A 24,440-nucleotide genomic window follows, 5' to 3' on the forward strand; every position below is an offset into this window, starting at 1 on the left:
CATGCACTGGTGGCAAACACAGTAAAGTACGCATTAGAGCACTTCTGTGCACTTAACATGGATGGCAGGGACCAGCGCATACCCTTTGTAAACAGTGTGGGGATGCGCGACTCTCGCGCGTCCCCTGATATCTTGTTTTCCCGCATAGCCCCCGTCTCCGTGTGGCTTCGCCGCGCACGCAGCGGTCGGAGTGGTTGAAGCGCAGTGTGAGAGATGACGTGAGTGTTGCGCTGCGGCGGGGTTACTTGAGCGCAAGGGAGAACACGCTCGCTCTTGGGCGACGGGCCGGAGAATGCGGCGGACGTCCCGTGTGTGCGCCGATCCATGCTTCTGCGAGACTGTCTCGCGTGGCCGCCTTCGAGCGCGCCACCGTTCGCATGACCGTACACGCGAATGACCAGGCGTTGGGATCCAGCATGGGGCGACCATATTCGCTCACTATCCGGTCGCGGTGAGTCGGACTTCTAGATTTGTCGCGCGCCCATCGGCATGTTTTGTGGATAGCAACTCGGCTAGCAGGCATTGATCTATGAAAGGTGCAATAAATGCCCTTGTGATTGTTCGTACTACTTTGTTGTCGTTCCTTTGTCCCAAGAGCACGGAGGAGAACCCCACGCCGGAAAATAAAAAAGCTGCATTGCCTTTGGGGCTGTGCCCGTGCGCTTGCTACAGGCACAATGACAAGGCGTGGATGACCCACAATTTATTCGCAGAGTGGCTGGGTGAGCATGACCACGACATGCAGAGGCAAGGCAGGCACATGCTGCTTGTACTCGACAACTACTCAGTGCACGAAGTGCAAACTTCTCTGACGGCAGTGACTCTACATTTCCTGCTGCACAATACCACTACGAAAGTGCAGCCACTTTATTTAGGCATGTTACGTACAGGCACTGCATTGTGGAGTGTTTGCTCATCGTTTCTGGCAGCCTGGCCACCACCTTGCCACTTTTGAGTATTACGTATTCAGCCTTTGAGATGGTGCAAACAGTATTCAGCCTCAGAGATGCGGAAACAGTTCTGCAAGTCAACTCCGCCCAGTTTGCCCAGTTTACTTGAAGAACTGTTTCCGCATAGCCAGCTTCGTCGACATAGTACTTGATGTCGAGCCTGAAGCTCCAAAGAGAATCAGTCAGCCAGCGATTTGTGGCAGTGCTTCATCTCCGACACAGGGTGCCATGACGTGGGATGATATTATTTATGCTGATGAAGACGCTGACATTGCGGAACCATGCATGGATGAGGGCATCGTTTGCAAAGTGCAGCCTGAGAGCGACACGGAACAATCTGATGACAATGAAACCTTGGAACCACCACCCCCCTGTAGCAATGGGCTACATAGACAGCCTCTGGCAACTTGCCCATGCCAAGCACCTCGGTGAAGAGCACACTTCTGCTTTAAATAAGCTGGAGACAGCCCTCATCGGATCTGCACTGTAGAAACAGACAAGCATCACAAAATTTTTTGCAAAGAAATTAATTTTGTATTTGGACTAGCAACTCTTTCTTTTTTAGCTCTAGTCCTCTTACTACGAATTTCGGGATATATAATGAATTGACGCCGTGTGACGTTCAGGTTCGTTATAAGTGGGCTCGAATAAAAATAATTTTATTCAGCAGACATAGAAGCATTGCGCAGTCAAGGATTACAGGAAGCATACATAAATGCCTTAGAGAAGATTAGAGCAGCTACCTTAAATGGCCTCTCACCAGGCCCCTTAGCAAATTTTGGTTTACACTGGAAGTTGTTTCGTGCCCTCTAAGGAGTGTTCAGCCACAAGAATTTTTTTCAAGTTGGTTCATTACTAGCCGAGATACAAATGTTTCAGTGCCGCGAACCCATGATTTCAGGAGGTGAGCTCCACTGCCAAGAGATACACTCTCTCCACTTGCCACGTCTAGCCTCTGTAAGCGAAATTCCTTCCCTGCGTTCTCCCGTACCGGATCTCGAGGATTGGGTGACACATACATCACGGCCCCACCTTCATTTTTTACTTCACTTTTGTGCTGTGCATCGAACTTCCGCTGACGGTGTTGCACAAGAGGGAAACAAAAGAGGAAAAACAAGATCGGGAAAGAAACAATTTATGATAGCTCAAATGGAAGCTCACTACTTTTCGAAGCGAGATCAGCATGCCTTAGAACATGCACTTATAAAGCGAGATATAAGAAGGAAGAAGAAGCATGTGCTTGCTGTGGTAAAGCTAGGGAAATGATGGAGCATGTTGTATTAGAATGTGAATAAATCTGCCCAGTGGTTGATTTAGGCATCACTGGCCTCCTTGAAGCCCTTGGGTTCAGCGAGAGCAAGGAGAAAGTAAACATGTCCGTAATAGAGATTAGTAAAACGCGATTAGATTGGTGGAAGAAAAGTAGGGAAACGACAAACAACGGAGGCATACAAAAACAAAGTTCACATGGGGGTTCAGAAACTTTGGTTGTGAGAATTCCTTGGGGTTTTTTTTCCTTTCCTTTTTTTTGTTTTTTTAACATGGGTAGAAAATAAGAGCTTGGTGGCACAACCCAGTGCCCCGTTCCAAAAGGGACACTCATAGCATCCATCCATCCATACATCCATTGGATGTAAGCTGTTGTGTTTGTCTCGTTTTGCGCAGCGCATAATTGTGCATGTTGTGCATGAGAACACCTGACTAGCGGAATAAGTCAGTGCTACATCAACACTGAGACAGACACAAGTGGATCACAGAGCATAATTACATGCTGGAACATGGTAGAACATGGCCTAGTTTCAGTATCAGAGCGCACAACTGCACGACGTGGGAACAAGAAGACAAAATGGAATACACGCAGACATTCGCTTTGTGTGTTTTATTATTTCTATAAACCTTAATTCATCTATCGATGCAATACATTACACAAATAACAGATGTTGCCTTGAATAATTCTCGAAGTCGCAAGTCACTCAGAGCGACATCACAGCAATGACACATGTACATAGGCGCACTAGCATGTGTACGTCATCCCACGGGCTTGGAGTGCAGCGAGGAAAAGGGCAAACAGTGTTCAGTTTGAAATTTCAGCTCTTTCCGCCACGCGTAGCGATATAATACTTAGTAGACACGATTGTTAGCGTGCATTGTATGCACGACACTTGTCAGCTCAATATGGCCAGAGCTGGTGAGGAGCCCTTTAATGCTTACAGGGGTGTGCAAATAGTGATTTTTGATACTGAATTGAATAAGGAGCAATTGTTGCCATAAGCAAATGGAATATTGAATCGTTTTTAAATAATGAACAGCCATAATCACAATTAATATAAAACGATGTTCACATCCTAGTGCAGTTAAACCTTGATATAACGAACTTCAATACTACGAAATTCTCGATATAATGAAATATTTACCTTTTCATAATCTCTTGTCCATATAACACCATGTATTTAGAACCTCAATATAACGAAGTGAGTTTGTATGCGATTTCAATATAACGAAATTTCACTGCCGCCGCAAGAAATGCTGAGTCAGTAAATGGAAACTTCAGCAGATGCAGATGGCCAAATGATTGAATTAGAAGCAGCTGCTTCCAAACGCACCTCTCCAATTGCACACTGTGCATGAGAGTGAGCGTCAAAATTGAGCCGCAACATGTTTCGCGTAAAGTTCAAGTGTGATAAGACCCGCTGTGGTTGCTCAGTGGCTATGGTGTTAGGCTGGTGAGCACGAGGTCGCGGGATCGAATCCCGGCCACGGCGGCCACATTTCAATGGGGGCGAAATGCGAAAACACCTGTGTACTTAGATTTAGATGCACGCTAAAGAACTCCAGGTGGTCGAAATTTCCGGAGTCCTCCACTACGGCGTGCCTCATAATCAGAAAGTGGTTTTGGCATGTAAAACCCTACAATTTAGTTTTTTAATTCAAGTGTGATAAGATCTTATCGTACCCCACGCACTGTGTGCTTAAGGTGCGAGTGAAAGTGTGCGAGAGTGACAAAAAATATGGTGGCTTTATGAGTGCCGCCTTCCCGCGTGAGCAAAGGGAAATAGGGGGAGGGAAGCAAGCTCGCACGTGCAAGGAGAAGGCAGGGGGAGAGGGGGTAAGTTGGCATGTGTCTCAACTGTGCCACCACACACTCTGCTTTAGAGGTAATCTGCCACGTGTCCAAAGAGTGGCGTGCCAAGACGGTGTGGCACCATGTAAGCTGTCTTACCGCGCATTTAGTATTGGAGGTTGCCTACTCTCAAGTTTCAGTGCCCCATTGGAGCGAGAGGCAGACAAAGCGTTCGCTGCCGGTGCTTTTCCTGATAGCGTTGTACCGGTACGGGCAGTGCTGTGAGTCACCGGGGTGGAGTGCACGCAAAAGCCTGACTTGCTTCGCTTAATTTGTACTGCCGATGAGAAGATATCGTCGACGTACGTGACATGAAACTGTATTATTAGTTGCCAACTCCCAAACTTATCAAAATGAATTGTTTTCTCATTTAAACTTGCTCTTTTCGATTGCCCAATAATTCAGAAAATCTGGTGGCTCCTTCCCATGTAACAAAAATCAATCAGTGGCTGTACTTCGAATTTCAATACAACAAAATTTCAACATAACGAAGGAAATTGCCAATTTTGCCCACTTCATTTTATTGAGGTTTAGCTGTATTCATAAAGTTAGAAAGTTTCTGTCATCACATGGTGCGTTATAAAGTTTTGTTTATTAAAAGCACAAATGGAGCATTAGCAGCAAACATGGCACTCTTTGCATACATGGCACTCTTCAGAGAGCACAAATGATAACTGTACAGCCCGTAAAATATGGCTGCCACTACGCGAGCTCATGTTTTATGTATATACTATGCCTGCTGGAGTGTAAATATTCTATACACTTGCTCGAATTTTATGCTTACCGTAATTGGGCGCAGTAAGCATCTTGAAATATTCAAAGCGTACTTCGAAAAATATTCACCTTTACAGATAGTGACTGTTCGATTCTAAGACCGAATTGAATTGAATTGATATTTGATTGATACCATATCCCGCCTTGAAACATGACTGAAGATGAAAATTAAGAGTGTAGAAAAAGAAAAACAAAGGGGACGTTGATGGGACGGTTTGTTATTTTGGTACCTCGAGATGAAAGCTATGTGGTTTCTTTGGCATCATTGATGAGTCAGAGTCATAATGTTTGGAAACCCCAAGAAGAAATAGGTCTCCATGTTGTGCTCGTGGTTGCGCCATCTTGGTGCAACTACAGTAGCAGGCCGACATGCAAGCTCAGCTGTGTGCATGGTGCTGTGCAGGTGATCCGGGTGACAATGAGTCCTCTGTCCATGGATGGCTTCGTCATGTGCTTGGCCACAAAGAAGACAGCCGCCCGACTGCACAAAACCATGGCCGACCTGGTACGGGTGACCTTTCTCCTCTCTCCTGACTGTGATACACAAGCATAGACCGGAACAATTATCCAACAATTACCATATTTATTCGAATATAGGTAGACCTTCTTTTTTTTGGAAATGTTACCCATAATTCACCATTGACCTGTATTCGTGACCAAAGGATCTTGACCTATATTCGGTATCAAAGCTAGCAAAAGTACTGAGCTAATGGAGTTCTAATGTGAAACAGAGCCGCCGCCCCCGGGGCCGTGAGGGCCAAGGCCGCAAACCAAAATGCCCTGCCAGACTTGTCGATACCATACGTCGAAGCCGCAGTCGCACACATCACAAATCGCCTTATTTACTCTATTCTAATGTACACTGATTGTAATGCGAACCCGTGCAGTACAGTACTAACTAAATTAACAAGCACAGTGTCACATGTGCACAAGCAAACATGAGCGCATCTCACTCGATCACCGTGGAAACGCGCTGTCAAAATGCTGGAGTGAGCAAATGTGGCAACAGCTGCCTCTCTCTTGAACGCGAACTATAAGCGGTGACAAAGAGCGCGCGGCAAACTCTGTCCACATTGGAGGTCGCTTTCAAGATAGGGCTGAGGCAATCGTATCGTCGAAGTGGATCATCGCAAATACGTCCTGCTTCGGTCAAATGTGTTGCTTTGCTGGCAAAAGCCAAAAGCCATCTCTGTTTGTGCCAGTCCCGCACACGAGTTTCGGGTACTCCAAATGCCCATGATACAGCCCGACTTCCGTCTGTCTCCGCACACATGATCACTTTCCTTTTAAATGCGGCATCACGATGAACTTGGCATTTCGTGCTGGCAAGGCCAAGGGAAGGCAAAGCCAAGGGAAGTTTGGTTGTATCTTCTTTTTTTCATGGAAGTGTGGAAAGTGATGAAAGGAATGAATTGGAGCATCTGCTTAAGGGTAGACACGGCTTTCGCATCGCGAAAAATGCCAAAAAATTGATTTTTTGGAAATCGCATTTTCAGTTTTTATAACCCTTTTTCTATCTGATACCCAAATATCATCACTGTAAACCACTTAGAAGTGCTCTAAAAAATTCGTTTTATCAGCCAGGGTGGTGAAAAATCTCGCGGAAATCAAGAAAGAGCAGCGTTTTTCACGCCACAATATCTCCGGAACGGCGCGATCGAGCGCCGCCATCTTGGTCTCGTTGGAAAGCGCATTTTTCCGTCTTCGAATTTGCCGCGTCAGCGATCTCCTCCATACAGAAACAAGCGCACAAAAAGCAAATGATTGAAGATCGTGCCGGAGTCTGCGATTGGCCGCGCCCGCCACATGACTCCAACGCGGTTCGCCATTGGTCTGGCGCTCGCGTCGTCTGCTCGGCTCTTTGCACCTCGCAAGTCTGGACGTCTCCACTTGCCGTAATCTCGACATGTCAAAACGGGTGCTACAAGGACATTGGTGGCCGATCCCTACGCTTGTTGACGTTTCAGACTCGCGGCTAAGCATTCCAAGATTCCTTCGCGACCAAGATTCACGCGAGGAATCCTCGGACATGCGGCTAAGCCTTTCAGCACTCGGTGTTTCGGAGTTCGTGACGAAGCACATTGCGCACGCAATCCTCGGACACGCGGCTAAACATTTCACGCATAGGGAGTCTCCGACTCGGCGATCATGCACATCGTGCGCGGACTTCTTGGACCCTCACCTAATCATTTTATTCTTCGGCGCCTCCGACTGTGCGAATAAGCGCATCGAATGTCGACTCCTCGAGCCAGCGGCTAGGACTTTTGCGCGTCGGCACCTCAGACTGCGCGGCTAGGTACTTCGTGCATCTGCTCCTTGTATCTGTGGCTATGCATTTCGCACATCGGCACTTCGGACTCACAACCAAGCATATTGCGCGTTCACTCTATTATCATAGTTTCACGATAGCTCGTAACAATATCTATCATACCACACCTTCATAAAGAGAACCTCATCATGAGCTCTGTTCACTAGGCCCCTTAGGCTGGCACAGACACCTGGTTGCAGAAGTGATCGAGGCATCATACAAAAGTAAAATTCTGGAAAGCACCTAGCAGCTGTATATCTATCACTGGCTCTCTGATCCTAAGTTCTACAGCCATTGTCAACTAACGATGACTTGGGAGGCTGCTGACACTCAGAGCCTTCATTCAGTAGCATGGTCAATTCTACAAAAAAGAAAAAAAATTCTCACTGATTGTACTGGAGATTGCTATCAATCGGGCAGCCTGCAGGTACAGGCTGCCTGAATGTACACTGACACTATATTCATGCTCACACAGAGCTCTGCACCTCACTTGGTTTGAAACCTAGGCACCATGCTCTTTGTAGAGCAAAAGCAGCAAAGAATGCCCTATAAAAAGCAAAGGGGGGGGGGGGGGGGTGAAGCACCCCAGACCAGAGGCCACATGTACAAGAAGCCCCACATCACAAAACACCCCAAAGACTACAAATTTGGTGCCTTTTAGAGAACTGAAGAGAAGGTCAAACTTTGAGAGCCGTTTTCTCAAAACTGTCTTTCTGCCTTTCTGCTCAGTTTCTAGAGCTGATTTCTTCGTTACCGTTTAACATATTTTGACTCCATTTTTTTTTGTCACATTTCTTGGGCTGCAGTGCAGGTTGTGACATTCTCGCTTTCTTATCTCGACTCTTTGTATGTTTACAATATGGCTATTCGTCTACCCCAAATGTGTGCTTGATGTGAAGTTAACATAAAATATGGCACTCCAAAAAATTTGTGTAGCAAAAAGAAAAAGCAAGAATGTTACGACCTTCAGCATGCATTTAGCTATGCAGCCAATACTTAACAAGCTTTCTATCATGTTTTTTAAGTTCCCCAGGCTCTCCAGAAAGTAAGAGGGGAAAAAATTCTGCTCAATAAAATTGAATAAAATTTTCTCAAGATATAGCTCTGAAACTTTTATGGAAGCATCAGAGAGACATTCTAAACATTTGTGTCAATTTTCATCAAAATCCATGAAGAAATAAGGAAGTTGATTTTCAAAGCCACGTCCCCCCTTAAGAATGTTTTGTGCTTGCAGACCGCTTGGTATGTCTTCAAGAGTCGTTCGCATAGCATTCAACAGATGGTAAGTGCGATCATCATTAGCTAGACTGGGCACATGACGTATTGCTGCGGCAAGTTCAGGATGTGATCATTACACGGGAAAGAAAAAAGGTCGAATTTTGATGACAAAATATAGGGGTGAGATCATTATGCAAGTAAATACAGTATACAGTCGCCGACCGTTTATTCGCACCTCACAGTGACTGCGGAAATGTCCGAATAAACATGTGTCCGAAAAAGCAGATTAAGAAAAAAAAAAGAAATCCTTTATTTCCACGCACTTATTCGGGCTCGGCAGTAGGCTTGAAGAAATCGTGAATGCGCCATTGCACGCTGTTCCGTTTATGCGCAATCAGATAAGCCTGAATCACTGCTTGTACACACTCTGCATGCGATGGCAGCGTAGCACATGGTGCGTCATCTTGCGACTCGGACGGAGGTGCAGCAGAAACCTGACGAATGATCTTGCTGTCGTCGAGTTCTGCACACGTCAATACAGCAGTGTCAGCACCTGTGAAACTGTCATATGAGACGGTGTCCGGAATCGCAATGTAACCATTGCGCAGGTCTCCGCAGAACATTTTCGGCTTCAGTAGGGAGGGAGCACACCAGAAGGTGACAAATCCTAGGCCTCCCGGCACCCGCTTGCCAGCATTCCGCAGCGCAGTCTGCGCGAGCACTATCGGTGCCATTAGACACTTGACGCGATGTTTCCGTATCCCGCGTTGGATCATCGCAACCGCGACACAGCACACAAAGCAAACACCACGATGCCTTCACGCCGACACCAGTCGCACAAACGAAAAAGTGGCCTACTCGCAGCATCGTGCACAAAGAAAGAAACAAATCAGTTGCTGGATAGTCTTGACATGCCCTGCTAAGCTGAGACTGGAACTGCTGTAGCCACTCTATCGAACCAGGCAGAAACGATGATGATGAGCGGGGATTTGCACTAGTGCAGCAAGGAGGCTCTGTTCGAAACAAGAATGGCGTTCAGCGAGTCGAACCATGCACCTGTCAGAGTCAGTGCATGATGCTCTCGATTGAGTTGGCTCAAGGAGTGTCCGAAAAATCAGACGAAATGTTGCAAGGTGTCCAAACTTCCGGCAGTTATACATTATGGTCTATGGGGAGAATGGGAGTGCTGCGAAGCAGACTGAATAATCAAGAATGTCCAAATTCTTGGAGTCCAAAAAAATCAGTCGGCGACTGTATATGTATACTGTGACGACGTTTATTATGCAGCTGAGCAACGACAGCTCAGCTGGATGGGCGAACAGGCCACACGATGGTGAACGGCGCTTTCTAGCATGCCAGTCTTCTGGCTTTGAGACACGCCATGGCGATGCAACTTTCTAGTGCAATTCTTTATCCTTACAATACTATGTAACGGGTGTAGGTGAATGGTTAGCAGCCACAAGCGTTCAGCCAAGGACAGCAACCACAAGCTCATACCAGTAGTGATGGCGCTGTCGCGCAGGCAGGCTACTCTTCGTGTATATATATATATATATATATATATATATATATATAGGTTGTACACCACTCAAAAATAAGCTCCTAGTACTCACCAAACAAGCATGCTTTAACGAGCATGTATGTTTTTGCATTGCCGAGGCAACACTTTGCTTAAGGGGGACGTGGCTTTCGCATTGCGAAAAATGGCCAAAAAATAGATTTTTTGAAAATCACATTTTCAGTTTCTATAATTCTTTTCTATCTAATTCCGAAATATCATCCCTATAAACCACGTAGAAGTGCTTTAAAAAATTTGTTTTATCAGTGAAGGTAGCGAAAAATTTTACAAAAAGCAGGAAAGAACAGTGTTTTTCAAGCCAGAATATCTCTGAAATGGCGCAGCCGAGCGCCGCCATCTGGTCTCGTTGGAAAGCTCATTTCTCCATCTTCAAATTTGCCGCTTCAGCTATTTCCTATGATCTCCTACCAGAAACAGAAACAAGCACACAAAAAGCAAATGATTGAAGGTCGTGCCGGAGTCTGCGATTGGCCGCACCTCCAGTTCGCCATTGGTCGGGCACTCGCGTCGTCTGCTCAGGTCTTTGCACCTCGTGAGCCTGGAAGTCTCCACTCACCATAATCTCGACGTGTCAAAGTGCGGACATCGTAGAAGAGGGACTGATCTCTACGTTTGTGGACGTCTCAGAGCCGCGGCTAAGCATTACGAGCATTGGTGACGCGGACTTCGCGACCAAGATTCGCACGTGGAATCCTCGGACATGTGGCTAGGCCTTATCAGCACTCTATGTTTTGGAATTCTTGACGAAGCACATTGTGCATGCAATCCTCAGACACGCAGCTAACCATTTCGCGCATAAGAGTCTCTGACTCGTCGATCAAGCACATCACGCACGAACATCTCGGACCCTCGCCTAAGCATTTTGTGCATCAACGTCTCCAACTGTGTGACTACATACATAGTGTAATAGAACTGCATAGGTGCACGCACTCAAGAAAACTGTGTGGTTGTGTGCCTGTCAAAAAAGCAAAACATGTGACAAACTTCCACTAATCTTCATCGCTTATCGCCAACCAGAGGCTAATAGTTTTCGCGAGTGTCCAAAAAAAAAGCAACAGAAATGCATGCACGGTGGCATCCTTCCTATGCGCACCCCTGTGAGCACTAAACGAGCGAGAGACAGGCTGTCACCCTTTGAGCGATTAGTAACGAGACAGCTATCAGTTTTGCCAGCGCAAGAAGCCGAAACCAGCCACGGAATAAAACCCAAACTGCCACCCGCCCGCGTGCGCGCCAATGTGTGAGCGGTAATAATAGACACGCGAGAGCAAACTAGTTCTAAAACAAACCATGTAACGAAAACCGATAAAGGGAGGCTCGCGAAAAAAATTCCCTGTATTCCCACATAGTGGCAGCACATGACAGAAAAGAAAAAGTTAGGAAATTGGCACACTTTTAAACGTACAGACAGCACCGTAAATATACGGCATCGACCATTTTTGGAGTTGTTCGCGGCGTCGTATATTTACATCATTGACCCTTAAAGGGTTTTTAAAGCTGAAATTTCGTTTACGAACTGATGCATATATATAATGTATGTCGATGACCTAGCTGGTACATCACTTGGAAAAACGAACAGTGCTAAAAACGGGGCCAAACAAAAACAAGACGGCACACTATCATGTACTTTCATGTTTGTCGACCAAACTTGTTGCAACCAGGTAACAGTGGAGATAACCGTTGTTTTCCAGCCAGATTTAGTGAGTGGTGCACCCAATGATATTTACGGAAGAGGGCAGGCACTATATTACAAGTCGTTTATCCCTCAATTGTGCTTTTCGCGTTGTAGGCATGCTATATTATTCTAGATTTGAAACTACAGGTACAAAGCTTTGCGCTAGAACTTCAATAGTATCATAAGATGCAAGTTTCACTCACTTTTGATGACCTGCTGTTTGACTTGTTTGAAGAGATATTGCGAAGTACAGTAATACCCCGTTAACTCGAACTCGCATATCTTGAAAAATTGGCTAAGTAAAAGTTTTCCGCGGCACCGAACCATTCACCATACATGCCATGTATTTATTGCCGTTTATCTCAAAGTGCTTTTGGGCCAAATGGCAGATACAGTTGAACCCACTTATAAAAATATTCAAGTGCCACGAAAATTCCATTGTTATAGCTGGTAATTGTTATAACCAGGTTCCATGAAAAAAATCAAAATAGGGGGGATGGCAAAGCTGATGTAATAAAACTGTAATGGCGGGAAGGCCAGTTCCCCTCCCCACCTCCTTCCTCCATCCAGCTGCTGATTGTGTTCACTCGTTTAACTGCTTCCTGGGCACTCCGATCGCGTGTAACAAGCCGTGGCTGTCGGCGTTAAATAACGGCACTGCTATAACAACTGCAAAGAGGGGTCACGGTGGCAAGCGATATGTGAGCACCGCCGAGGCATTGTTTCGGTGGCTCCAAAAGGGAACTTTTTAAAGTTGCGAGAAGGCTGCCATGGGGCTGCCTGTCAGCTTGAGATATCCAGAAGAAACGCTGAGGCGAGATCGCCACAAGCACCTCGCAACGTACTTCTCACTGGCTTGCGCAAGAAAACCGTATGTCTGTCAGCCTTGCACGCTTTACGCAAAGCTTGCTGACATCCTTCTCCAAGGCATCCAGGTACTCCACGTAGTACAGCGGAAGGTTCCTCATGAAAACAAAGACCCGGAGGGACTGAATCATATGACGGGCCTCCTGTGAGGAGAACATTGAGGCAGCCTGCCCTACCGCTTCATCGCTGCCATCCCTATCTGATGCAAGCATGTCTGCGACAATCGCCCCATCAGTTAGAACCACTTAGTTTCCAAATGTATAGCAGTGCGCTTTCTTTTCACTGGCAACATTGTGCATTTCCGATGATCAGCGGGTGCATCAGCCATCTTCCATTTCAGTGGCGAGTCAAACCAACTGTTGCTCAAACGAGGCTGAGAAACTGCATCGCCAGGAATGATTTCGACAGAACAAACCAAGACGAACGTGAGTGATTAAGCTGTTTGCAGAACTGCACTGAATGAAGAGCCAGCGAGCAACATGCCAGCAATCTGTGAGCAGCGCCTTTGGCGCAGCCTATTCGTGTTTTGCAGGGTGGGGCGGGGCGGCTTAGAGTTATGGGTGTAGCCCATTCATGTTTGGAGGGGTGGAAGGGCGGCAGCAGAGAGGCGCATGGAGATGACTGGAAAAGGAGTGCTTGGCAGCTGTTGAAGCAGTGTCCCATCGTGCAGTGGCTCGAATTTCTTGTCTTCTTTTTTCTTTTCAAGGATTTCACATTTCGGCACGGACACCTAGCAGCCAGACTTCATCGTTATAACTGATAATACGACATCGACGCATTGTAGTAAGCAGGTTATTTCACCATTGAAAACATACAAAAGTTGACGATGCAGTAGCTTTTCTTTGTTATAACCAATATATTGTTAAAATCGATATCATTATAAGTGGGTTTGACTGTATCTTGAAATCTTGTCTGAGAGCGGAACAAGAACTCCGCCGCCAGAGCATTTAACCAGCTTCACACGAGGCTGCCGCTCCTACCACAAAGCGGACATTTTCCCCGAATGTCAAGTTGGAACCTGGCAGCATAACAACTTTGTCAAGCAACCGTGTGGCACATCATGTGATGGCAGGAATGTACGCAGAGGCAGGCCCTGCAAAATGGCATGCTTTACCTAGTTCGTTTTGTTTGCTTTATGCAATGCACGTGATTACCATCAGAGGTGTGAATTCTGTTTTAATTTTATTCTGCACAATGCACGCAGCACGGATTTTTTATTCTACGCAACGTAGAATAAAACCCACATGCTGCATGCAGTCCGGTACGTCCTGTTGTGAATGCTCACGTCGCTTTCTGTGGCACTGATTGGCTTCACCGCTCCGATAGCCAATCAATGACGAGATCACGAAAATTGCAGCTTGCCCAGTGGCCGGGCAAGCTGCCAGCACCCCTTCAGAAAATGTGGTTTAGCCCGGCTGCACCTGGCATGACGCTACCGTGCAACCACGCCACATGTGGGCACCCCCTACAAAGAAATATCCTGGTCTGCCCCGCAACGCTCGATTGTGAAGGTTTGCTAACTGATAACCGATAACATGGCATGGGAACATTGTAGTAAGTGGTTTAATATATTAACATTAACATGTAGTAAATTTAACATTCCGGTAGAGAATTGTGTAAGGGCCACGCCCATGTGAAGGCTGCAGCCCCGACTTGGCAGCCCAAGGTTTGGAGAAAACCGTTCCAGCAGAGAAGCAAACGCGTTGTGGGGATGCGCGACTCTCACGCGTCTCCTAATATGTTGTTTTCCCGCACGGCTCACGTCTCCTGTAATCCGGCTTCGCCGCGTGGCCTGGCACCCGCGGCGGTCGGAGTGGTTGAGGCGCAGTACAAGAGATGGCGCAAGTGTTGCGCTGCTAACGCCACCGACAAGCGGGTTTACTTGGGCGCCGAAAGACAACGTGCTTCCTCTTGGCGCCCGGCCAGCGACCGCGGCAGACGTCCCACGCGTGCGCCAATCCATGCTTCTGCGACACCGTCTCGCGTGGCCTCCTTCAAACGCACCACCGTTCGCGTGACCGTACGCGCGAACGACCAGGCGTTGGGATCCAGCGTGGGGCGAACATATTCGCTCGCTATCCGGTCGCAGTGAGTTGGACTTCTAGATTTGTCGCGCGCCCATCGGCATGTTTTGTGGATAGCAACTCGGCTAGCAGGCACTGAGCTATGAAAGGTGCAATAAATGCCCTTGTGATTGTTTGCACTACTGTGTTGTCGTTCCTTTGTCCCAAGAGTATGGAAGAGAACCCCACATCTGGCTGCCCAACGTGGACCTCTTGGGGCATCGGACGATAGATTTAACAGTTTTGCTTCATTCAAGACCTTTGCTTGAACCGAAGTGTAGGGCTAGCGTGGATTTTGATCGCTAGCGTTGGCGGCGTGCTTTCTTGAGCGAGGTGGCTGTAGTGTGTTTGAACATGTCAACATGCTAAGCCTTTTAGCAAGTGTTTTTTTTTAATGACATTCGTCGGTACGAAAGCCACATGGTCTGCATCCTGGGAGAGCAAGGCTTAGCGCCCACGGAGAATTGGCAAGCCTGAAGCGAGTGAGTACGGAAGCCTCGTGGGTGGTCCGAATTTCTTATGTAAATAGATTCTTCTATCTCTTTGACTCTGATGAAGTCGCGGCTCTGGGAGCCGGGTGGCCACGGGCCACGGGTGCCGCGACAGGCTGACTGGTATTGCGACCTGGCGCCGGGCGCTCCGACACCCTCTGGGACGGTGGGCGCCGTCAACTCGGATGCTGTGTGCACCGAGCGGAGTAGTACCACCTCACAGCGCTCACATCTCTTCGCGGCTGCCTGTTTTGCGCTCATTTTGGGTGTTGTTTTTGAATGCCGGTTGTTGTCAGGGTAGCGACGCTTCAGGCCTAAGGCTCTACGAAGCTGCCTGTCGTACGTTGAGGGACAACCTGGTGGACCGTGGCGTTGAGGTGTTGCAATTTGCTTCCCTCATTCTATTTAGCCTCGCACGAATTGAAATTACTCGTTCGACTCAAGGAAGCGAGCTTCGTTCACATGAACTTAGCATCTGAGTAGCTGCCCGATCTTTTGCTAGCCAAGTTGAACATCGTACCACGTGGGCGATGCGCATGCAGACTTCCTCTCCCTTGCACTACTGTAGTGTTTGCCGAGTGTGTTGAGTGTACACAGCGTCATTGGAGTCACCCCTAGTTTGCCGTCGCCTGCACATCGTCTGCGCTGCCGCCCCGGACTACAATCGAGCCACCGGGCAATGGTGATGCTGTGGCAACTTCGGCGCAGCGACTTCGGCGGCCGCCTGTATCCAGCTCGCAACCCTCGGCGGCGGAGAAAAGAGCCGCCGCTCACCGACAGCTACCGTGGCTCGCCAGCAGGGCGCGTCGGCGCAAGCGACGCTTGCTCGTTCCGACTACTGCATCGCCGTTTCCGGAGTCCTGGCCTGGAATCGTGCCGTCGAGTCTGCAGAGCTTCTGCTGTGACCAGTGGACGCTAGCGGTGTACCCAAGGACAATGTCGGCTCGCATGCTATGGACACCGTGTAGACATTTCCTCGGCACGGCCACTGTTGCATGTACCATCTTGTTCGCGAAGCATGGGTTGACGTTAGACGGTGTAACATGTTTCGCTAGAATAAGTAGGGATTTAAGGTTGGGGGATGTGGGGATGCGCTACTCTCACGCATCCCCTTATATGTTGTTTTCCCGCACGGCTCGCGTCTCCTGTAACCCGGCTTCGCCACGTGGCCTGGCGCCCGCGGCGGTCGGAGTGGTTGAGGCGCAGTACGAGAGATGGCACGAGTGTTGCGCTGCTAATGCCGCCAACAGGCGGGGTTACTTGGGCGCTGAAAGACAAGGCGCTTCCTCTTGGCGCCAGGCCAGCGAGCGCGGCGGACGTCCCGCGCGTGCTCCAATCCATGCTTCTGCGAGACCGTCTCGCGTGGCCTCCTTCGAACGCGCCACCGTTCGCGTGACCGCACGCGCGAACGACCAGACGTTGGGATCGAGCATGGGGCGAACATATTCGCTCGCTATCCGGTCGCGGTGAGTCGGACTTCCAGATTTGTCACACGCCCATCGGCGTGTTTTGTGGGTAGCAACTCAGCTAGCAGGCACTGATCTATGAAAGGTGCAATAAATGCCCTTGTGATTGTTTGCACTACTGTGTTGTCGTTCCTTTGTCCCAAGAGTACAGATGCGAGACCCCACAGCGTTCACTGCGCCTATGCCGCACAGTGCGGTACCCCAATTTTCGCAAGCTGCGCGCTTCCGCGTGCCGCTACTAGACGGCAAAAGTCACCTAGTAGGGCCATTTAGTATGTAGAGCTATCTAGCCGCAGCCCTTGCAGGGTACTGAACTGTAAGGTCCAATCCTGTGTAAAGGCTACACCTTATCACGGTTGTGAAAAAAAGTGCAGCTCGTACATGAGTCCATACGGTATACAAAAGTTGCCGGTGTATTGGCTTCTCATTGTTATATCTGTTATAGTGTTAAAACTGGGATATTATAAGTGGGTTTGACTGTATAAACACGGACACAAGAAAAAGAAGCAGGGCACATGAAACACTTCCCGTGTCCGGCCTCTATTGCTTGTGTCTTTGTTAGCACTAAAAGGCATTTGAACATGGACCCTTTTCTCAAACATCTGTGAGTGCACAACGTATCTAATGTGAAGCACCACCTCTTTGCAGAGTACTTACTGCCCCGAGAAGAAACGCCCCGACAAGTATGGCCTACCAGCAAACTTCACCGTCCTCTCGGAGATGGGCGAGGTGGCAAACGCCATGGTGGACCAAAAGGTACAGCCAGTGCATCTGCAGACACCACTGCCTATGGCTGAACAGCAACAAAATTCCAACTTAGAGGCCATAAAACTGGTCTCTGTCCCAGTTCTGTACATTGAGCACAAATTGAAGTGCAGGCTGGAAAACTTGAACCACAACACCATTCACACGTAATTACGAGGGAATGCTATGGGCAATTGTTGCTTGGCGGCAGCATTGTATATCCTAGATTCTACATCCTGTAGTCTGAAATAATCACTGTTACAAATGCAGACAAACATGAAAATGCAATGATGCCCTCTAAACACCTTACAGTCGACTGTTGGTAATCCAACCTCAATTAATTGGACTTTTCATTTATTTCTAATGCGATATAAGGTCCAGTCAAGAACCCACACATCCCTATGAAAAGCAAACTCGTTTAGTTCAAGCATGAAAGCATGTTGCTCCGGTTATGTCGACCCTTGCCGGCGTCTCCTCATGCATGCAGTAGCTAATAAGGCTTGAGAAACGAGAAATTCAGCATACGGCGCTACTGCTTACCTAGCTGGGAAGCTGTTTTACTTTGCTTTTCGTTTCAGTTCACAGCTCGGGCAGCATTGGAACATGCCGGCACCCGTTGCCACATGGCGGCTAAGTTGTGCTTCAATAGCGCAAGAGCATCTCAGACTTCCTTGAACAATACAAAATACAGTAAAACCTCGTTCATATGTCATCGAAAAAAAATGTGAGAAAAAACGTACTAACCGGGAATGCGTACGATCCAAAGTGCCGTATTTACTCCATTGTAATGTGACCATTATTGTAATGCTAGGGTCTGCTTTCCAGTCAAACAAAATAAAACAAATAAAAGCACAAATGTAACGCGAGATAAAAGAAAGAAGAAATGATACCTTTATTCAAGAAATCACAATTAAGAGACAAGTTCTCTTAGGCGATCTCTTTCAGAGATAGTTTCACTTTTGCAAAATTTTGCGTGACTCGTCACCGAAACCTTCTCCGACAAGTGTTTTGGCGCTGTGCCGAGCTCGCTACCAATGCCAAGAGTGCTGTCAGCCGTACACTTCTAGGGGATCGGTGCCCGGACGAGCCAAGCCTCACAAAAGTGATACTATCTCCGAGAGCAATCGCCCGAGAATCACATCATCTTTCACCTTGTTTGAGATTAAGTACTTCTTAAGAGGCCACAAAACCGTTTGGGGCACTACCAGGCCAATATGAGGCCCACAGAGCCCTTCCGGTTGGCCTCAGATTTAAAGAGGGCCTTCTGTTGGTCTTGCCATCCACGAATTGTTGAATCGTTAACGTTGAGCTGCAGAGTCATGGCGGAGTTTCCCACCCTCTCGGCTGTCAAAATTGCTCATCTCTCGAAGCAGGCGTCATACCGAATGTGCTATGTTGCCATAACGTCACGAATCAATGGAGTCGAAGCGTTAAAGGCCACAGGCTGCTGCAGCAATGTAACCGTAACGCCAGTCACAAGCACATCGAAGATGGTGTCGGTTCCAACAAAAACCAAGTTTTGACTTTTACGTTTTTAGCGCACGAAAAGAGATGAGAGACGGAAGTACGACACGGACACAGCGCTTCTGTCTCACGTCCCTTTTCGTGCGCTAAAAACGTAAAAGTTATACAATACCAACATGCACAAACTTACGCTCTTCCAAGTTTTAACTTCGATCGACTTGTTTACAGATTGGATCGGGACGTACAGGTTGCCATCATAACAATAAAAACCGCGAGATTTAGGATATTTCATTTAAAATAGTCAATTCTGCCGTTATTGGAATATAACGCGAGGGTCGAGGTCAAGAAACAAAAGTCATGAAAAAAACTCTCGTTACAATCAAGTAAAAACGGTAACTAAAAAAATTTGACAGACTCTCCTATTGCTGACATCCACATAATGCGAAACGTCGCATGGATCGTTGCAGCACGAGACGCCGACGCACGTCGAGCTGGTGGTTCGGCGGCCCAGGACGCGTTTTGTTGCTTTCCTATTGCGTAGTGTTTTAAGAGGGCGACAGAAAACCGAAGCGAAATTGAGCTGATATTCATCACCGGACGCTGTCAAAGCGAAACGTTATGCCCACATTGCGCCGCGCGGCAGCCGGGAACGGCGTCCATGTTTGGATTATCGCCTACTAAACACGTGCAATACACTACCAATCGTACTATGTACCACACGCTGTAAAACAGATAGGTGAAGATGCTTATCGCTATAGGTTTGGCAGCGATAGCTGCGAATGCAGCGTGCGGCGACCCGGGCAGACATTTGCTAGTACCAGAATAAGAAACTGTGTGCCATCATTTTCACGTGAGATGGGCGGCTATACACTGTTTTTAATCACGCGCGCCTCACGCCTTTTCTTGTTTACATGGGATCTAGTGGCTGGAAAATATACGATCGCAGTCTGCAATGGGGAACGGCGGCGTGTTTCAGTTATCGCCTATTAAAAGCATGCACTACACTTCTGACGGGACCACGTGCTGTGAAACAGATAGGCGAAGATGCTTATCGTAATAGGATTGGCGGTAATAGCTGTGAATGCCGCATGCAACAACCCCGGAGAAGATTCGCTGATACCGAAGTGAGAAATTGAGTACGCGCCAGCGTTTCCGTGTGAGACGGGCTGGCAAGTATTACTGTGAACCTGCCACGGCAGGCAGCTATATACTGTTCTTGATTGCACGCGCCTTACACATTTTCTTGTTTACGTGGGATCTAGAAGCTGGAAAACGTATTATACAATCGCAGTTTTGTGACTTACTGAACGTTGGTGCTGAAAAGTCATGTTTTCCGGGAATGTATGAACCGGTAAAAATTAAGCATAACTCGATTGGGTCACTTTCTGTGTTCTTGATTGCGAACGTTGGCGCCTGTAAAATGTACATAGCAGGAACGTATCAACGAGGTTCTACTGCATATGAATTCATTCATTTTGCCGTCATTTGTTAATTCAACCTTTCAGATAATTCAACCAGATCTTCCAGTCCCACAAGGGTCAAATTAACGTTAGTCGACTGTATACTATTGGCTATTTCTTAGTTCCACCCTGGCAGGAGCATGAAATATTGTTTTTTAGACAAATCGAAGTTGGAAAGCTGGCGAGAAAATGGCTAAAATTTCCCCCAAGGGATGCTGTGGCGAAGCAGCAGTGCTGCACAAGTACAGCTGGCGATTGCGATGGCGACCTTGACGATGTCAGAATCGGCTGACAGCGGCGATACTTCATCAAGGCACCAGAAAACATCACGGCCGCTCGCGATAACAACAACAGACAATAGTGTTGCAGCAAAGGATCTCACAGCTGGAGAAATCGTGGCTGCGATTGTGACCACTGCTTCCAGTACTACCAGTATACACAGTGGAACGGACTGTGCAAGGATAGTTTTGGACTGTGGCCAACCAGGATACAGTCGAGCGGCGTGCACATCAAGAAGCAGTGGAACTTTCCTCGGTCTGGGCGATGGATCGTGAAATGAATTTTCTCGCAAGCGAGCACAAGCACCGAAAGTACATTGACCACGGCAATATACCACTGTCGACCTCAACGTGGTGAACAGTTTGCTGCACAAAGTTTCTTCTTGCAAAATGTGTCGTGGAGAGTTGACAATCGAATGCTACACACGAGAGTACGGTGTTGCCATAAAACTAAATGTTCAGTGCAGCAACTGCAGAGCAGATGGCTCGAAATGGAGCTCGCAACGAGTTCGTGGGGGTAGTAATAACTGCAACCAGTTCAAAATCAACATTTGCATAGCACGTGCTATGCGGAGCACAGGAAGTGGGTAGACAGCGCTGAATGATATTTTTGCCCCTATTGGTGTTTCGCACCAAGGCCTTCGTACTTAAACCCATCAACAGTATTTGAAAACGAAGCTGAAGCCAGCAGCAACAAGAGCGTGCGCTGGACGTGGGACTAATGTGCAGCAATAATAAAGAGTCTCTACAAAGACCTCACATTTTACAAACCAGGAAACATCGCTGTCTCATTGCTGGAAGCTGGCACACTAGGGGACATATGCTTCCTGCATAGGAGTGGCCACTATGATAGAGGTTTTTTCAGGGTATCTACTCTGCTATAGAGTGCTTTCAAATTTTTGCCTTAGCTGCAAATGTGCCCCAAAACCTGAGAGCCAAGAATGTGCCGAGTGGAAGTCCAAGCATTCATGCCAGAACAGTGCAAGGCTGGCCAGATGGAAGTAGAGGCGGCAATGATTTTATTTCAGTGCTCCCTTTCGCTTCATGGCCTCAGGTATATGACCATGCTTTGCGATTGCGACAGCGATAGTACAGTGCTGTCAACAAAGCCAAAGTGTACTGCTTTGTAAATGTTGAAAAGGTGGACTATGCAAATCATGTTCAGAAACGCATGGGAACTGCACTGCGGAACCTTGTGCAGAAGCATAAAGGGGAGAGTCGAGAGTACATCAGTGGTAAAGGCTGCCTGACTGGCAACCTTGTTGCAAAGTTGACAAACTACTACGGTTGAGCTCTCAAATCCCATTCTGGAAATGTGGATGCAATGCACACGACTGTGTGGGCTACATGTTATCATACAGCTTCCACTGACGATTAATTGAACCACAGCCTTTGTCCCCGTGGCCCCGATTCATGGTGCAAGCATAATGTAGCCATGGCAAGGAATGAGCCCACCCCAAAAGGCAAATACAACTTCCCAGAGGCTGTCAGGAATGCACTGCGTCCTGTTTCTGAGCGTTTGGCCGATACAAAACTCCTGCAGAGAGCAAAGACACAGAATGCCAATGAGGCATTGCATTCGTTCATCTGAAGCCTGGCATAAAAAGAGAAGAATGTGTCATTGTTTGCTGGTGAGGCTGCTGTGGCAGAGGCTGTTACGCACTTCAACCTCGGAAACCAAGAGTCTAGTTCACTTATACTGCGAGAACTGCAACTAGAGCAAACATGCAAAGGTAGCCAGATTGCAGCCGAGAAAGACAGTCGCCATGCAGTTGGCTCAGACAGAAAGTGCGCATTTTTGGCTGCATTCCAGGCAGCCTCAGAGAAGAAGCACAAACAAAAGCTTGCTTCTGATTACACTCCGGGGGCTTTCTGAGCAGTTGTAATTAATGACGCTGTGGCTTTCAAGCATAAAATGTATATTTACGCAGTCTTCTTAGTCTTTTCTTGCGTTTTTCTTGAAGATTTTGGCATGGTTTTAGTTTTAGGATCAACATCGTGTTACTAATACTCATTCTACTCTCTTGATTTTTTTTCTTGATTTTTTGCTTGAATGCTAGAGAGTTAGAGTGGGCAAGAAAACTATGGTATAGTGCTTTAGGACACTGCAACATCTTGAAATCTTGTAGAAATCTCCAGCGAAAATTCAGTTTCGAGACCGCAACTTAGGAACTTTGTAACTTTGGCAAAAATATAGATACACATTAAATTGCATACTTGCATTCTTTGAACATTCAGGAACATACCTGCTTAATGTTTGAGCTCTCTTGATGCATTACTTCTTATGTAAGTCACATCCCAAATTTATAAAACAAGAATAGTTGTAACATTTTTTCAGATTAATATAGAGAAAAGATAATCGTATATTTGTAATCAGTACACAAAGTTGAACATTCCCTCAAACATTCATGTGTCTAGAGTCAATAATAAACATTTTTCCCTCGGGCCCCGTGTCCCCCCTTAAAAAGCACTTCAGAAAATGTCCTCATGATAGCATGCCAATTTATTTAGATGGAAGCTACCTTTTCTGCACTTCATCGCACAGGAACACTTTCAGTGGCATGTCTAGCTTATACTGCCCGTAAGGTATAAAACGAATGTATCTGTAGGCTTTTTCAATACTTGTAATTATGCTAACATGAATATTCTAAATTTCGTATGGAATATTATGCTATAGAACTATACAGAAGTGTTGCCATTTAGTCGTTGCGGTGTAACTACCGTATTTACGCGCATAATGATCGCACCTCTGAATTTTGTCGTCAAAATTAAATTTTTTTATTTCCTGTGTAATGATCGCACCCCGAACTTGCCGCAGCAATATGTCATTTGCCAAGCCTATCTAATAATGATCGCGCTTACCATCCGTCGAATGCTACGTGATCGACTCTTCAAGACAAACCAGGCTGTCTGCACGCACCAAACATTTTTAAGCAGATGCCCCATTTCATTCCTTTCATCACTTTCCGCACTTCCATGACAAAAAAAAGAGCTACAACCAAACTTGCCTTTATTATGTGTAGGCTTTATAATGGTTGTGGTCAACAACAAAAAAGGCGCCTTTCGGTTAATCTCGTCTGCACTCGTGGGCGCGCAACAAATTGCGAGCGGAAACGATAGTAGCCACGTTTACACTGATACGTTAGAAGTGTACCCTATTCATATGCCGACGCTTGTAACACAGCTAAGATATTCGCCTAGCCTTAGCGGAAACGTGCGGAATTAGAATAGTAGTGAAGACAAATGCCGCAGTTTCCGCAGCATGCCCGCCATGTGTTTCTATGTCACTGGCAGCTAAGCGGGCCCATCTGTTTCTGTCCCCTCAAAGTGGACATGGCTACGTTATTGCCACAAGCTTGTCGATATTAACGATATTATTCAGTACTGATACGGAAGAAACTGTTTAAATAGACATAATGTACTCATGAGAAGAAAAAAAATCTCGTTCAGTGTGTTCGGCTTGCTCCGCTGGCCGGCATTTTTGTTTTGGTGTCCCGCACTACATACAGTGGCAGCCGCCTATTTGTTGACCTGTTGTCATCCTGTAGCAAACGCGGGATGAAAAAAAAATATTTTTTTTTCGCAGGAAATTTAACTCGCGTAATAATCGCACCCCTGAATTACGTCAATTTTAGTGACAAAAAAGTGTGATCATTATGCGAGTAAATACAGTAGCTTGCAGACTCATGTTAGAAGATTGCACTTGCCACGGAAACTTTATAGCATGCTTCAATCTTCACATAGGAGGAACTTTTGCAAGTTCAGGCTGTGTTAAGCACAGTTAAACCTCAATATAACAAATATAACGAAATTATTTCTTATATATTATAGTGGGGGAAGGCAATGGGGGGGGGCAGGTTGAAGCATGTCTTCTTTTCTAGTGATGCCACGGTCTCTGATCGCCGAAGCGGAGCAGCGTCTCATTCCGTATAAATTCCAAATGTGATAAGATCTTATTGTGCCACACACACTGTGTGCTTTA

The 24,440-nt window shown here is 47.0% G+C and overlaps 1 protein-coding gene across 2 annotated transcripts in view; it reads left to right on the plus strand.

Annotated features, from left to right (window-relative positions):
• The window catches only part of LOC142573164 (PAT complex subunit CCDC47), an 80,046-nt gene that overhangs the window by 23,062 nt on the left and 32,544 nt on the right, over window positions 1-24,440 (plus strand). For both annotated transcript variants that reach the window (XM_075682732.1, XM_075682731.1), the window contains exons 6-7: window positions 5,249-5,350; window positions 17,161-17,268. In XM_075682732.1, coding sequence (XP_075538847.1) covers window positions 5,249-5,350; window positions 17,161-17,268 — 210 coding nt within the window. The remainder of the gene's footprint in view (window positions 1-5,248; window positions 5,351-17,160; window positions 17,269-24,440) is intronic.

This window comes from Dermacentor variabilis, chromosome 2, assembly GCF_050947875.1.
Source record: "Dermacentor variabilis isolate Ectoservices chromosome 2, ASM5094787v1, whole genome shotgun sequence".
NCBI classification, from domain to species: domain Eukaryota; kingdom Metazoa; phylum Arthropoda; class Arachnida; order Ixodida; family Ixodidae; genus Dermacentor; species Dermacentor variabilis.